General features: G+C 38.3%; 1 protein-coding gene across 8 annotated transcripts in view; it reads right to left on the bottom strand.

Moving 5' to 3' along the window:
• The window catches only part of NAALADL2 (N-acetylated alpha-linked acidic dipeptidase like 2), a 400688-nt gene that overhangs the window by 54850 nt on the left and 331255 nt on the right, over positions 1–14583 (bottom strand). For all 8 annotated transcript variants that reach the window (XM_030954170.1, XM_030954173.1, XM_030954172.1 and 5 more), the window contains one exon: positions 3435–3530. In XM_030954170.1, the coding sequence (XP_030810030.1) occupies positions 3435–3530 (96 nt within the window). The remainder of the gene's footprint in view (positions 1–3434; positions 3531–14583) is intronic.

Genomic DNA, 14583 nt, shown 5'->3' with positions numbered 1-14583 from the left:
CCCTCTGCTTGAACTGGATTATATGTTCTTTCATGCACAAAGGCTAAAGGTAAAATAAAGACTCTCACTTGTGTGCTTAAGAGAATATGTGCTAAATCAAACCATTCCTGTGAAATATGGGTGCCTGTGCTGCTTTGCAAGAAAACACAAAGTTTGGGTTTTGTTTGTATTCACAGTGTCACCACAGACAATAGATTTGTGCCTTAAATATCTCAAATACCACCAAACCATAAATACCTGTAAGATTCCCAAAGCCAGTATATGAGATGTTGGTGAGAAAAAAAAGCAAATTATTTAACTTAGGGAGTGACTACAGCAACTGGCACATTACACTGCACCTATGCTGCTCCATCACCTTGGGGCAGACGAGAGCTCTGAAAAATAACATGAATTGCTGCCAGCCTTCTCAGCCCAAAACCCATGTTTTTGTGTGTGACAGGGCACACAAATGGTACCACAGATATTTCTGGTAGATTCACAACAAGGTCAAACTCCACATCTAAAAATTCAGTATCAAGAGTAGACTGAAATATGTATATTGATCAGGCCCCCACCTTGGTCCTCACTTCATACACTGAGACCTTTTCTTCTGCTTTGTTAACCTCATCCAGCATCTGTCACCTACCCCAGTACGTATTCCTGCTTGTTGACTGGGGGCTTGAATAATTCATTTTGAAAGAACAAAATCATAATGTAATTCACCTTCAAAAAGATGTGAGAGTTCTGCTGGTCTGTGCAGAACTCGAGCCTTTGATGAAGAGACTGAGAGGTGATGGCAAAGTCTGGCACATGCAACTGAAAAGAGGAACTTTAAAAATTACACTGAACAGAATACATCACTGAAGAAAGCTAACTGGAGAAATTACCTGTGAAAATGGACACCCAAAATGCCACATTTTCATGATGAAAATCAGAGCATATAGGAGAAATTTCCAGACTGCACCCTACACAGTGATGTGGGGGAAGGCTGCCATGTATCTGCCTGGGCCTCACAAGGATAAAGGGTTTTCTAGGATATGAGATATTTTCAGATGCATCAGAATTCTGTTTGCTCAATGAGATGAGATCTGCACACACCAAATAAACTCTTTAACACTTTAGGTGCTGTGACTCTGACTGGAGTAATATTGTGTCTCTGCTGCTAAAACAACCCTGCCAAACCCTCTGTCTCTACACAGAGGCAATTTCTAAATGAAAACAGAAAATACCTCAATGGAATGCACAGATGTAGAGATGCCTCAATGCAGAAGCTATTGGCATGCCCAGGCACAACCTTTCAAAAATGATCTGATTCCCAAAAGGGCACAATACAGTAGGAATAACACAGGAATATGAATGTACTCTGTTGAAATATCTACACCAGGAATAATACTCTGTTAGAAATGCCTCTGATAAAACTCTGCCACACAGACATTCTGTTCACAGCACTATTCTACTGATTCAAAATTGGCAAAATCCCAAAAATCTTTTGGATTTTAAGAGTGTGAGACCTTCATGTTAATTTAGATATGTTGTGTTATCTTGGTATGCAAAAAAACCCCAACAAAAACAAACACCCCAAAACCAAACAAATAAACAAACAAAACCAAACTCATTTGCAGACACCACGCAGGAAGATTAAAATACTTGGCAGAGGTAGCATGCACCAAACCACAGATTTTCATTTTTAGAAAGATTACAGAGAAAGAAACTACCAAAGTTACTGACGTCACTGCATTGCCAGTTTGAAAGAATGTTCCCTATATTAGAAAATTAATGGGACTAAACACAGGTAAATGGGGATATATATCCCTTCCATGCTTCAAAGGAACAGACCAGTATGATCCTGCTAGAAAATGCCACAAGTCAACATTCTTGTGCTGCACGTTATCTGTGGTCAAAATGTGAATTTCATTTACCAACAGTCCAGCAGTCTCTTCATTGCATTTGCATACTTTTCATTCCATTTGCTTCAGGAAGAGAACCTGTCTGTCCTCTCCTTGGAAGCGTTTATATTTTAAAAAAATAGAAATATCACAGTATGTTACACAAAACCCCCTTATTTCCTTTAGAAATGGAAACACTCCTCCCTCTTGCTGTTTTGTTTAATGTTTAGAAGTTAATTGCATTAGAGTAGTTCTACTTTATGCAATTCCATAATTGGAGTGTAGAATAATCAGGTTCACTAATTATTTTCTCAAGAGTTATCTGTCAGCACCCATAACTCATCATAAAACCAATTATGTCACTTCTGGCGTGCCTTTCATGACTTTGGTGCCTGATAGAGTAAAAATTAACATGAGATTATTTCATGGTCCTGGGCAAGTGGCTCCAGTGGCATCCTCTGTTAGGGGTCTGCCACTCCAGCTTCCAGAACTGCATGATCTCAGTCTTATGAGGGTGCTCTGGTGAGCAGAGAGTGGACACAAAAGTATTTTCAAGCTGGTTAATCACTGAATTGACTGGTTACCATGAAACACTGTGCTGAGTAACACTGATGAAATTTATTTAAAAACAGCACATACTTTTCTAAGAGTGCATTTGATAAAAAGGGAGTTTTATCTCACTTCTGCTAAGGTGAGAAAATCCCTTTTCTGCCACACAAACACACACTCCTCCACTTTGATACTTGATATTATATACATTATTATATTGAAATTACAAGGCCTGCAAATCTCACTTAAGATATCACCAAGTTTTGTACTGCATCACACTACTGAATGTTTCAGTTCTTTGCCACTGGGAAGCTTAGAGATTTCTCTTTCTTTGAACGCTTCAGATCAGCATGGGTCTCACAGCAATCCACCCTAAATCTACCTTTTCAGTGCCAAGATCTTAATATGAATTGTTCTGACAAATTAGATCTTCTAAGCACTCAGATTACAGATCCATCTGTTTAATAGCTGCGTATCTCCCGTTCATTTTTTTCTGCCACGTTCAGCAATCTCCTCCTTTTCAGTGTCCATGAAATTAGGGTACCCACTGACATCAGAGAGCACAAGGCACAGGTAGCTGATTATTAGTACTTACACCAACCCTCATGTAAAAAAAATTACACTCAAACTTTTATACTGTTATTTAGTATCAACGCATATGCAAGGAAAAAACCTAAAAACCACTAAAATCCTATTTCCCTATTGGTGATGAAGGGCTTCAAATCAACACAAGCTTTTCCACCAGCCTGAGTGGTCATACAAGCAAAGCAGACTGTGAGTGATTTGCAGTGAAAAATAAGAATAAAAAGTTATCGTTTCAAATGAAGCATTTGCACGTGAAACTGCTTTGATCACACAAGTTGACCAATGGAAAGAATATTCCCAACGTGGATCCCAGTGAAGAGAACTGCACAAATTTTAACTATATTGAAAGGACTCACAGGGAAACAGATTATATTTCAAAACTATTAGCAAATTCAAGAGAAAAGTATGTATAAATGAGATCTCCATTTCTCTTACCTTGGCAATGGTCTCATGCAGGCTGAAGGAGGGATCCAGCTCTTCAGTTTTTGTTGCAGGTACAGGAAAAAGAGCTTCAGAGAGAAAGCTGGAATTCTGTGAGAAAGAAGAAAGGGGCTTTTTAGGATTCCACGTTGATTTCCTTCTTCAATTGGTTATTGAATTTTGTTGATAGACTGAGAAACCCTTCCAATCTTTCTTAAATTTTGATGATTATGACACTTATTGCACTGATCTCATTGACTGATTCCAAGCCCCCGAAAAAGGCAAAAAACCCCTATGTCCTATGACTTTATTTCTGGAATGGCAGTTGTCTCTGTAATTACGCTTCCCAAAGCAGCTAAAAATTTTGCCTGCCAGGAGAAAAAAAAAAAAAAATCCACACAGCTTTATTCTGAGCTAAGTAGCAATCAGACATCTTATTAACTAAGTTATGATTTAAGTCTTCAGGAGAAATGTAACCACAATAATCAAGGAATACTCTTTTATCTTCTCCATCCATCCCACTTTTCTATCCAGTGACTCCATCTACATAATAAGGGGTTTTTTGTCAACTCCCTAAAATTATATACTTTACGTTAACCAGTCTATTAACACCAAACAATCTAATATATTGTTTGTACAGAATGTTCATCTCTTCTTGTACTCTAAAAAAAAAAAAAGACATTATTTGCACATTTGTTGTCACAAGAAAACAAGAAACCAATAACAAGAAGTGGACTGGAAAAAAAAGGCAAAACAATATAAAACAAACCTCTAAGCCTCAAAGGTGCCCAGATGCCTAAAGCAGGAATTACATTACATTGCTGGTAAATTTGCTTTTTGAATTTTTCTATAAATTAATGCCTTCATGATCAATATTCTATCAGCGTTTCCATGCATTTCTAGGAGATTATTTCTGGTAGCAAACTCCCACCACTTTCTTAAAAAAATATATATATTATAATTAGCAGGGCATCATATAAATTTTTGTGATCAGTGATGCATCTGTGTGTTGCATAACTTGTCACAGAAACATCACAAAAATAAATGAAGTAGTTTTTTCTTTCAGAATTTTTTTTTTTAGATCTCTGGGAGAAGATGCACAAAGTCATTTATTACAAAGATTAATACATACTTCAGCATTAACTCATAACTATTCATCTTTGTTTCGAGTTTGCACAGCAGTTTACAGAGCTGTGCCATTTGACTGGGGGGCTGCTGAGGAACACCCTCATTCTGCTGTGGTGCTGCTGATGTTGCTCATAAGCAGTCACATAAATGCAATCAATAACTTAAAGAGTTGCATTATTTATATTCACACTTGTGTATCTCACTGAGAGTCAGGGAAGGGAGTGACTACCGAATTAGATTTGCTACACAAGGTCAGATTATTGCTCAAAAGACAAATGTCTTTGGAATAGAAAGCTTGGTGGATCAGCTGCCTGGAAAGCAGGGAGGCACTGCTCACATGGTTCCTCTGCCACTCCACTCCAGACCCCACCTGGGCCAGGTGAACCAGCAGCCTCTGCCTTTGGAAGATCTCAGCTTACACAGGCAACAATCAGCAAATGAACCAAAATGACTTGGACATCACAAGTGACGAGTTGTTTTGCTCATGAAGGAATCAAGTCCCTGCTTGCAAAGATCTTGAAAAGAATTTCTGTTTGAAAAAACTTGCTGACATCTGAAATGATCCTGCTGGGCACTTGTAACAGCAAATGTTTAAAACAGCTGTGGCTGCTTCTTTTTTGCCTTTTTTTTTCTCATAACAATCTCCTCCATAAAGAACAACTAGAAAGGCCAACTTTGTTTCTCTTGCCTTTTCCTTTTCTCGAGCACTATGCTCACTAGAGAAAGCTGCATGAGCTTCCCAACTAACAGAAGCCCAGGGAGCACATGGCAGAGAGAAGGTCCAGATGATGTTCCAAGAGCACCTCTCAGCATTTAACAGCAAGAGCAACGCCTTCCACAAGCTGGAAACTGAATCACACTTCTCTGTCATTGTTTCATCAAGCTCACAAGTGAGTGTTGTATTTTGGATTTTTGAACAGAAATTTGCTAAGCAAATTTTTAGTAAATGCACACCAAGAGAAAGAGTTGCTAATCCAAAAATATTAAAACCAACTGTATTATTCCTTTATGCTTTTCAGCCACAGTAGGAGCTACAGCTGCAGTTGTTGTTCTCTCCCACACTCACCTCCTAAACACAAATCATCACCTCTGCCCCAGCCAGGCATTAGCATCACCCTCACCTTGTTCACAGGGCAGTCTTCAAAGCATTGTGAAAGCTCTGGAGATGGTATCAAATTATGGGGAAACCTTTTCAAGGTCAGACCACTGTGAAACATCCAGAAATTCAGGAGGCCCAACTTCCACTAGTGCGTTGAAAATTGTTGCCTTTGCTTTCTATCGCATTCTGTTAATTTTTCTTTAAGTTCATGGCAATCCAAATGGATTAAGAAAATTTTATCTTCTGATATGAAGTTATGCTTTTATCAAACAAACTTTACAATCTACAAAGGATCATCCCAAAAATCCCTTAATTCCCAATGAATATATTTGTTATCTCTATGAACTCTTCAGAAGAGAAATGAACAAGCGTAACAAGTATTTGGAAGTGAGTTTCCTTTGTCTTGTGTTCCTTTTGGAATAATCAGTTAACCTGGTCTTTTCAATACTCATTTAATGAAGCATTCTGTGAAATTAGAACGACATTGATGTTCTACTTTTCAAATAATGGGTCACTTCTGATTAAACTTCGATTGAACATTCAACTTTCAATCTTAAAACAAATTGCCTCCCTTTCTTTTTAATTTGAACCCAATTTCCTGCTGCCCTCAGGTCTTGTGACAGTAATTAATTGATTTATGAATCAGTTAAATGGAGATCGAAAATGCAGGCTAAAATCTCTTAAAACCTCAAATCTGGCTTACTCTTGCTTATTTATGATGGACACTTGCACTAAATTTCACTTCTGATTTTCTACACCCATTTTTCTAACTTAACTTATCCTTCCTTAACTAATTAAGTGAACAAAATGTTTCACCATCTAAAGGTACTAAATTCACCATCCCTTGTGTACTGTCTTATACCTTCAATTTATATGCCAACTTTCAACCAATGCATTTTAAATCACAAATAAAATCCCAGAGCACTTCTGGTGATTTAATGAAAAACAGTAAATACCAAAACATGCTTTAGAGATCAATTTTGCTCTTATTAAATAAAAAGTTTTTAAAAAATAAAATTTGGCCATACAATGTCTTAGAACTGGAATTATTTCTGTAAATACATGTGCATTTTTTTAGTAGCTGAATCCAGAAGAGATTCTGTTTTCTTGACTATTACTTGAGAAACAGCAAAATTACCAGTTAGAGAAATTGTGAAGTTATGTACTCAAATTATGTAGGTAATAATTCCTTAATATGCTCTCATTCCACACTCAAACTGATTTTTCTTGCCTGCTGGATGTTCCCCAGCTTTTACAAGAAGACCTCCTTCTGTTCTTTACCTGGTGAACAATACACAAACATCTCCAGAAATAATTTTTCTGGGGTTGGGGGAGGGGGGGGTGAGGGGAGGCTTTTTTGTTGTTTGTTTGTTTTGAAAGTAACAGGCAGTGGAGGTTTCACCACTCAGCAATAAAGATGCTCCATCTGGAAAAACAATCTTTAGACTAAAGTTCTTTATCCAGTTTGACTCCGCTCTCGTTAACATTTGTCAGAATTGTCCATACTCAGGCCGGCATTGCCCTTCAGCACTCCACAATATTCATGGCACCAATTTTATATTGCACAGGAGACAAAAGAAAGCACCGGGAAAGGTAAAAACAGAGAGGAAGCAGGTGAGAGCAGAAATCCTTCTGAAATTTGTACAGGTGGGCAAGAGGTATAAATGTGTTAATCTTACACTGCTAAAGCCTGCAAGGCAAATACATGAAAGAAGGATGTAAAGCAAGAGAAAAATATTTATTTTCTTCATACAGACCAACGAAAAATGTCTAGAAGGTGAGAATTTAGGGGTTGCTTTTGCTGCATCAGGACTGACACTATGCTCTGTTACCTGCCCAGTATAAATACATGCTCTGTATGTTCCATGAGCTATTAACCTGTTTCACTCTTTCTGCCTTTTTGTAGTGCAACAGCACAAAAAGCATAATTGCAGAAAAATGAGGGATACACACAAATGTGCAGTGTCTGGCACCTGAAACACAAAGTAGACACTGCACATCTTCAGAATCTCCCTGGGCACAGGTTCAGCTGGGAGGCTGAAGTCACACAAGGCACACTCTGAATCTGTGCAGTGCCCAGAACTATCACCCAGAAACCCAGAGGCTTCACAACTGCATCAGGAGTTGTCTGCATCTGTATTCAACACCAGCGCCAAAAAATTGTCATAGTGTGATGGAGAAAGCCCTGCCAGGAGAAAAGATAAAGAGAGAGCAGCGAGAAGAACAAAAACACCTCTGAAATCAGCACTGCAGGCTTTCACTAATTCCTTCTTCCATTTTCCCTAAGTCAAGCAATTGGCATACGGTGTCCTGGCAGAAAATATTCAATTGCATTTCTTTGTGACAGAGCTGTTTCACCTCACCAAGGCTAAAAGGCCACCTCTTCCCCCTTTTTTTACTGCCTGGCAGGGTGATTGAACAAGAGGTTTGACTGTAAGAAGGATCAAAAAGAGAGCAATGGAAAAGGTATCTCATAGACTAAAATATAGTTTATCATCATCTATCTTACTTTTACTTTGGGAGGGTACTGCAAACTGAAGCAGATTTACTGAAGAAGTGGATTATGTAGGCTAGAACAGACAGAAGCCAAAGTGTGGCTCAAATTGAATTGATGAAATAATAACAGGCATATAGGATTTCTCACTAATAAAGGTTGCAAATACAGTGCAGAAGAGATTTTCTGCCTCTCCATCTCACTAGCAGGGTAGCTTTACCCTTTCTAGCAAATGCTCTAGATATCTAATTAAATATCACCTCCCAAATCCACAAAGGATTATAAAATAATGTAAAAGTTTGTTTCACTGATACAAAAGACATAAAATAGGTCCATAAAATTATTTTTATAAACCAAAGCTCTGCAATTGCCACAGCCTAACACACATCTTCAAAGTGAGAATGCCCCTACTCTGGAAAACAGGCTTGTCAGAAGGAGTTTCTGACAAGAGTCTTCTGCATTTTCACAATTTGAGTTTACTGAAGACCTCTTAGAAAAGAAACAAAAGCACATCTATTTTCTGTTTGAATATCCTGGTAAAGATGTGCAGTGACCTTGCAATGCTACCCAATGCTGGACAAAACGAGCAGGGCCTGCCAAACAAGACTGCACAGGAACACAGGAGAGGCAGAATTGGAATCACTGCTGCACAAGTTATTTTATTATTCAACTCATCTGCAGCCAGAAAAAAACCCAGCCAACAGTCATAAGGAAAAGAATATAAGCACATTTCTCTCATCTCTTTTAATTTAATGTTTTCTTCCTTATGCTAGTAAGTGAATTGAAATAATCACTGTAAAGCTATAAACTCACAGACTGCAGCACAAAGAAAGAAACTTTTAGGGTGTCAGGATACTTGCCTGGCTTTATTCCTCTGCAGTTTTCCCTTGGTGCTTTTTACACTGAAAGCAGAATCAGCAGTTTAGGTAGGAGTGGCCCAAGCCAGAAACCTGGAACCTGACAGAGGATCTTCCCAAAGTTTCAGAACTTAGAAACAGGAGGCTCAGTAATATTCAGTACATCTAAGAGAGAACAGCTTTTCTTGGATGTGTTGTGTGAAGGGTGCAAGCACATTTTGTAACATTTTATGATTAATTGTGAGCATTCAAGTTAAAAAGAAACAGTAAGTTCCAGGAAGAGCACCCTAACAATGTCCTCCTGGAAGTCATGAATCCCAGTGACAATGTCTTTCACAATCAAATATTATCAATGCTTTTATTTCCTGATTCAATGCTTCCTATTTCCCACTTTAAATTTTAGTGCTCAAAAAAAATTAATTACACCGAATGAAGATTTCTAACGTTAGACACTAGACAGATGTTGTGTAGGCGGGAGGCTCACCACCTTGCAGTAAGAATAAAAATTGTGTTTTGCTAAGAATAATAATGTCTTCAAGCCAATATTTATCAGAAGCCTTATTAACCAGTTCTTCAATGTCCATGATACAATATATCAACTATTGCAAATTTTATCAGTGAGAATGCATCACTGGCCCAAACCACAGCTGTTTGATTGCCCAGTGATCTTGATTTTTTCCCCCCAGAAAGACAAACTGAGTGCCACACTTGTAATATCTACTGGCACAAAACAAGTTTTGATACTTATTCCAGATATTCTACCAGAATATTTTTAGCTGGTCAGCTGAATTCAGCCACTCAGAAGGACAGTGGTAAAACATTACCATGAATGCAACAGGCCATTTAATTCTCCAAGGGGAACAGAGAATTCAGTGACATCTGTCCTTAGATAATATTTTCAGTAACTAAATGCTTCAAACAGAAGCAATTAATTGGTGTCTAAACGAATTTTTCACATTTCCCCATATTCCATTGATCCTGTTAACTCCCATCTCTTTCTTCCATTGCCTTCCAACAATCCTCAGTCAATTCCAAGACACTGAGGAGCCTCTGAGAGAATCTGCAAGGACTCCACAGAGCTCACAGAAACAACATGTACTCATGCAGTGTGAATGAATGCTAAAGAAGCTGTGTGATTTTGATACCATAAGGCAAGTTTACATAAAGAATTTTCCCCTTCTGGATGCACTGTGTGATGTCTGGGACATCAAAGCACTAAGATTTGTGAGGCCAGACAGAATTTTTTGGAGCAGAGTAATGTGTCCAAACTGATGAGGACGTCATCAGTTTCACTAGCATTAGTGCAATAACAAAGATGCTCTTCCATGAAATTAAGTAACTAAATATTCATATTATTCAATAAAACAACTCAAGCAATCAATTGAACATCAAACGCATTTTGTCTTGTAAAACACCGAGTCATTAACCTTAACAATTTCACCATGCTCTCACTACCAAATTCAACTCAATTAGCATCCAAATGAACAGATGGACTAATGAATTAATGAGTTATTGGTGAGTACTACACTAACCCCTGACTGAACTGAGAAATTAGAAAACACTAATTTATGCTAGAGACAGAAAAAACACATTGGTCAGGAAAAAATCAGTCTGAATAAAGAGAAGCACAGTTATTATAAAGCCAGCACAATCCCTGAGTCAGAAAGGCAGCTGTGGTTTGGACCCTCAGGTAGTCCCAGGCAACCTGCTGGGGACTCCTGGAACTATTCCTTGTTACACACTGGCAGCTCCCTGCTTGTGCAGAAACACAAATGAACCTCTCTCTTCACCTTGACACAACCAACTCCCACTGCCACACCTTGCTGCCCTTGAAGTTTTACTCACAGTTAATAAACTCTCTCAGCAGCAAGTGCAGCAGCATCAAACTCTCCAGAGGCAGCTCAGAAAAGGGAATCCTGGGCTCCCAAGCAACCATCCTGAGGCTGATACACATTTGCTCCTTTGCAAAGACTTGCTGGTATTCCAAGCACACTGGTACTTTCATTCTTTCATACAGGCATGAAACATCTCCAGTAACTCCCCATGGGAAACTACCAGCTGTGTTATTTCCTTAAAAAATTTATCATGTACCAGGGAGAAAAGAGAAGTGAAACAGGGAATGGGGGAGAGCCATGCAGAGCTGTATTTCCAGATGGAAAAGCTACCAAATCACAGATCATCACGGCAACACATTGCTGTTATGCAAACTCTCACCTAGGCAGATATAAGAGGAGAAACATGGCTTCTGTTTGGGGTAAGAATCTTCCTGGAACTACAGACTCAGATAACCTGTACTAAACCTCTTCCAAGGACATTCACACAAATGCCACAAGCCCTCAGGTTCTCTGTTGAGCAGCTAAGGCTGAATTAAGCACATCATGTCTTTGCATTTGGTCTGATCCCTCCAAGAAAATGATGGTGTGGTGGAATTTCTTGATAAATATACTTGGCTTTGATAAATTAATTGGTACTGGGTGACACTTAATCAAGGAGGACACAAATAATAATGTCAGATAAACAGCAGGACATTTACCAGAAGGGCCTGGTCAGCTGTAGATAGATAATCCAAGCAGTCAGAAATCTCAAGATTGTGTCATGGCTGCACTGACTCTCTACTGGCTGGAAAGGGACTGAAGGAGGGAACACCAGAAGTAAAGGAGAAAATCATCTCGATATGGACTAACAATTGATTAATGCTGTGATTCAAGATGGTGAGTAACTGCATTAAGAGCATAGAGCTCCAGAACTTCAGAAAAAAAAAAGTGGATTGGCTTTAAGCACTGGACCTGTTTGAGCAATAATTACATGACTGACACAAAACCAGCTCTCAATAAAGAATACCACAGGTAAGACTACTCAGGTTTGCTTTCAAGATGCACACAACAGGTACAAGGTTGTATTTCTGGAGATGAAACTATACCACAGACTTTCTTTCCACAAAGCCACATTGATTATACATATAGATGCATTTAAAAATGAAATCTGTTTGGGCTTCAAACACCAGCTTCCTTTTCACTTTGGAACAGGTGTAAGGGAGATGCACTGAACAGCACTCCAAGCTCCCTGAGCCCTCCCTTACACCAACATCAGCACATCAAAGAGACAAAAGCAGCTTGCAACACAAGAGTTATTTTTCTGTAAACTAGACCCTAAGTTCTCTCCATCAAGGATGGCTCTTCTGATTCTTTTCTCATAACAAAGAAATCTTGGAAAGCTTTTGAGCTCTTTTGAGAGAAGTGCATGATGTATCAGTCTAAACATGTAAACACTGAAATCAAGAAACTGCAGTAAGTTTCCCCAAAGTGAGATAAAAAGGAAGAAAAGAGGGCAGGACAGGGTGGGAGGGAGGATGGTAACAACCACTGAGAAGCCACATTCACTGAACAGTTAGGATTTAGTGCCCTCTGTTTTACACCAGTGTGGGTGAAAATCACTTTTAAGGGCCCTAATGAAAGTTGAAAGTTACCTTCAGAAAGTTATGCATATTTCAACAGAAATAAAAATCATTATGCATTCTCTCTAAAGAGGATACAATCTCAAACTGTCAAAATTCTAAACTCTTCTACATATATTACATACAAATGCCTTCTATAAAGAAACCTCTTTTCATTTTTCTTCTAAATTAGCTTAGTGGCCCATGGTATTACACTACCTTGGTCTAGCCTGTGAATAATGTGACAGGTAATTTTTATACTTCTTGCCTGTACTTAAGTTTGAGTGAAGATACGGAAAACAACTTTTATGATCTAGGTGTAAAAGTAAATGTTCTGTGAGTCCTGCATACCCAAACATGGACATCTACTAGGAAATGTTTCATGATGATTATGTCCCCATCAATAAATATTAAAAAAAAAAAAGAACAAGTTAGTAAGTTGTTGGTTATTTTTTGATAATGTGCATGTGCAGCAGGTTTTTTTTCCCCAAACAAAGTAATAATGCTAATGTTGATGTAAACTACTATATTATCACAGAGGGGATTTAAGATTCTGTTTTATCAGACAGGAATCATTCTGCAACAGGATGCACCAAGAAGGATGAATAATATGCAGATAACATGGGAAATCATCCAACTATAATTTTAAAAAGTGGATTCCTCATGAAACTCTTGACTGCAATGACACAGAAATGGATGGTAACAGTCAATTAATTTCCATCTTGAAAAAAGCTCAAAATACACCTGTATCAGCTGAAGTTTTTAAGTGATGGAACTCAAAATGCTGAACAGTTCAATGATGTTTGACTTACAATGCTGGAGAAAAAGTCAAATCTCTCACTGAAAAAAACTGAAAACCCAGTTTCTATTTTCTCTACTACCCAAACATTAGGCAGCCACAGCAAGGCTCTTTTTCTCAGTCTTTGTGATTACTTGTGCTCCAGGACTTCAGCAGCTGCGCTATAAACTGTGCTAGGAAAGAAGGAATCAAAAGAAATTAACCTGTAACTAGGGGGTTGGACCTTTTCCCTTCAGGGAAGAAGCCCAGTACTACCCAAACACAGATCTCTTTAAAACTACTTTTCCCTCTCCCCTTTCATGAAATAAAAAAGGCCATCAGAATGTTGATTCTAGCAGAGCAAACTACACTTTAAGGTGCTCCATCAAGAGGAAAGCTAAACATGGAAAATTACAAAGATGATGCTCATGCAAAAAGAAAAACAATGCAAATCTTAAGGAACTAAGGGAGAGAAGTGTGAGAAACAAGGTGAGCTCTAAGTGATACGGGCAGGCACACAATCCATGTACATCCATTCAAAAATGAGAACCATCATGAATCCAAACAAAAACTGAGTGCACATCCCTGAGGTCATACACCAGCATATCCAGTGTTTTCAGAGTTATTCATAATTTACAACCAGGTAACCAAGAGCTGAGCTTCAGTCATGTAAATAAGATTATTTTGTTTACAAAGTTAAAATACCACAGGGGAGGAATTTATATCCAAGACATCAAGCAGAGCTGCGATGAACATGTCTGTTTGTCTGTTACATGCATGTATTTTCTCATTATGGAGGACATGTATGTGTCATATCTGTTACATCAGTTTTGGGTTTGAAAATACACTGTTATACAAACAAGACTAATATTTTCAAGAGCACAGAAATAGTCCACACATAGGGGAAAAAATCAGAATGTACTCAGCTGTGCCATGTAGTTATTTCTCACATACCAATGCTCATACAATAAAGTAATTTGACTGATATCCATTTTTTATGCAGCACATAGAGTGGCTAAGACAAGTCTTTAAGAGCTCTCTTAGTTTATGTTATTCTTCCATGTTGCTGTAAAGCTAACTGAGTATGTTTCTAACACTATTCTCTGCTGAGGTGAGGACTAATAGACTAATCATGGCTTTCAGTAGCAGAGAAACTGATTTGAAATCAACACTTAGGTCTCTCTCTGGAGACTCTACATAGTCACTTGGATGCACACTAATCATTCTCTTGAATAGCATAACTCATACTGAAAGCAAAATAATCAGCAGTATTAAGAAAACCTGATCAGCTTGACTGCTAACATATTACTAATCAGAATGTGACCCTCATGTGATGGAAAACCCAGCACAGCCGAGGTAAGGAGATGAGGAAGGC

Source organism: Camarhynchus parvulus, chromosome 9 (assembly GCF_901933205.1).
Source record: "Camarhynchus parvulus chromosome 9, STF_HiC, whole genome shotgun sequence".
NCBI classification, from domain to species: domain Eukaryota; kingdom Metazoa; phylum Chordata; class Aves; order Passeriformes; family Thraupidae; genus Camarhynchus; species Camarhynchus parvulus.
The sequence above is the reverse complement of the archived record's forward strand: the minus strand, read 5'-3'. Positions and strand labels throughout refer to the sequence as shown.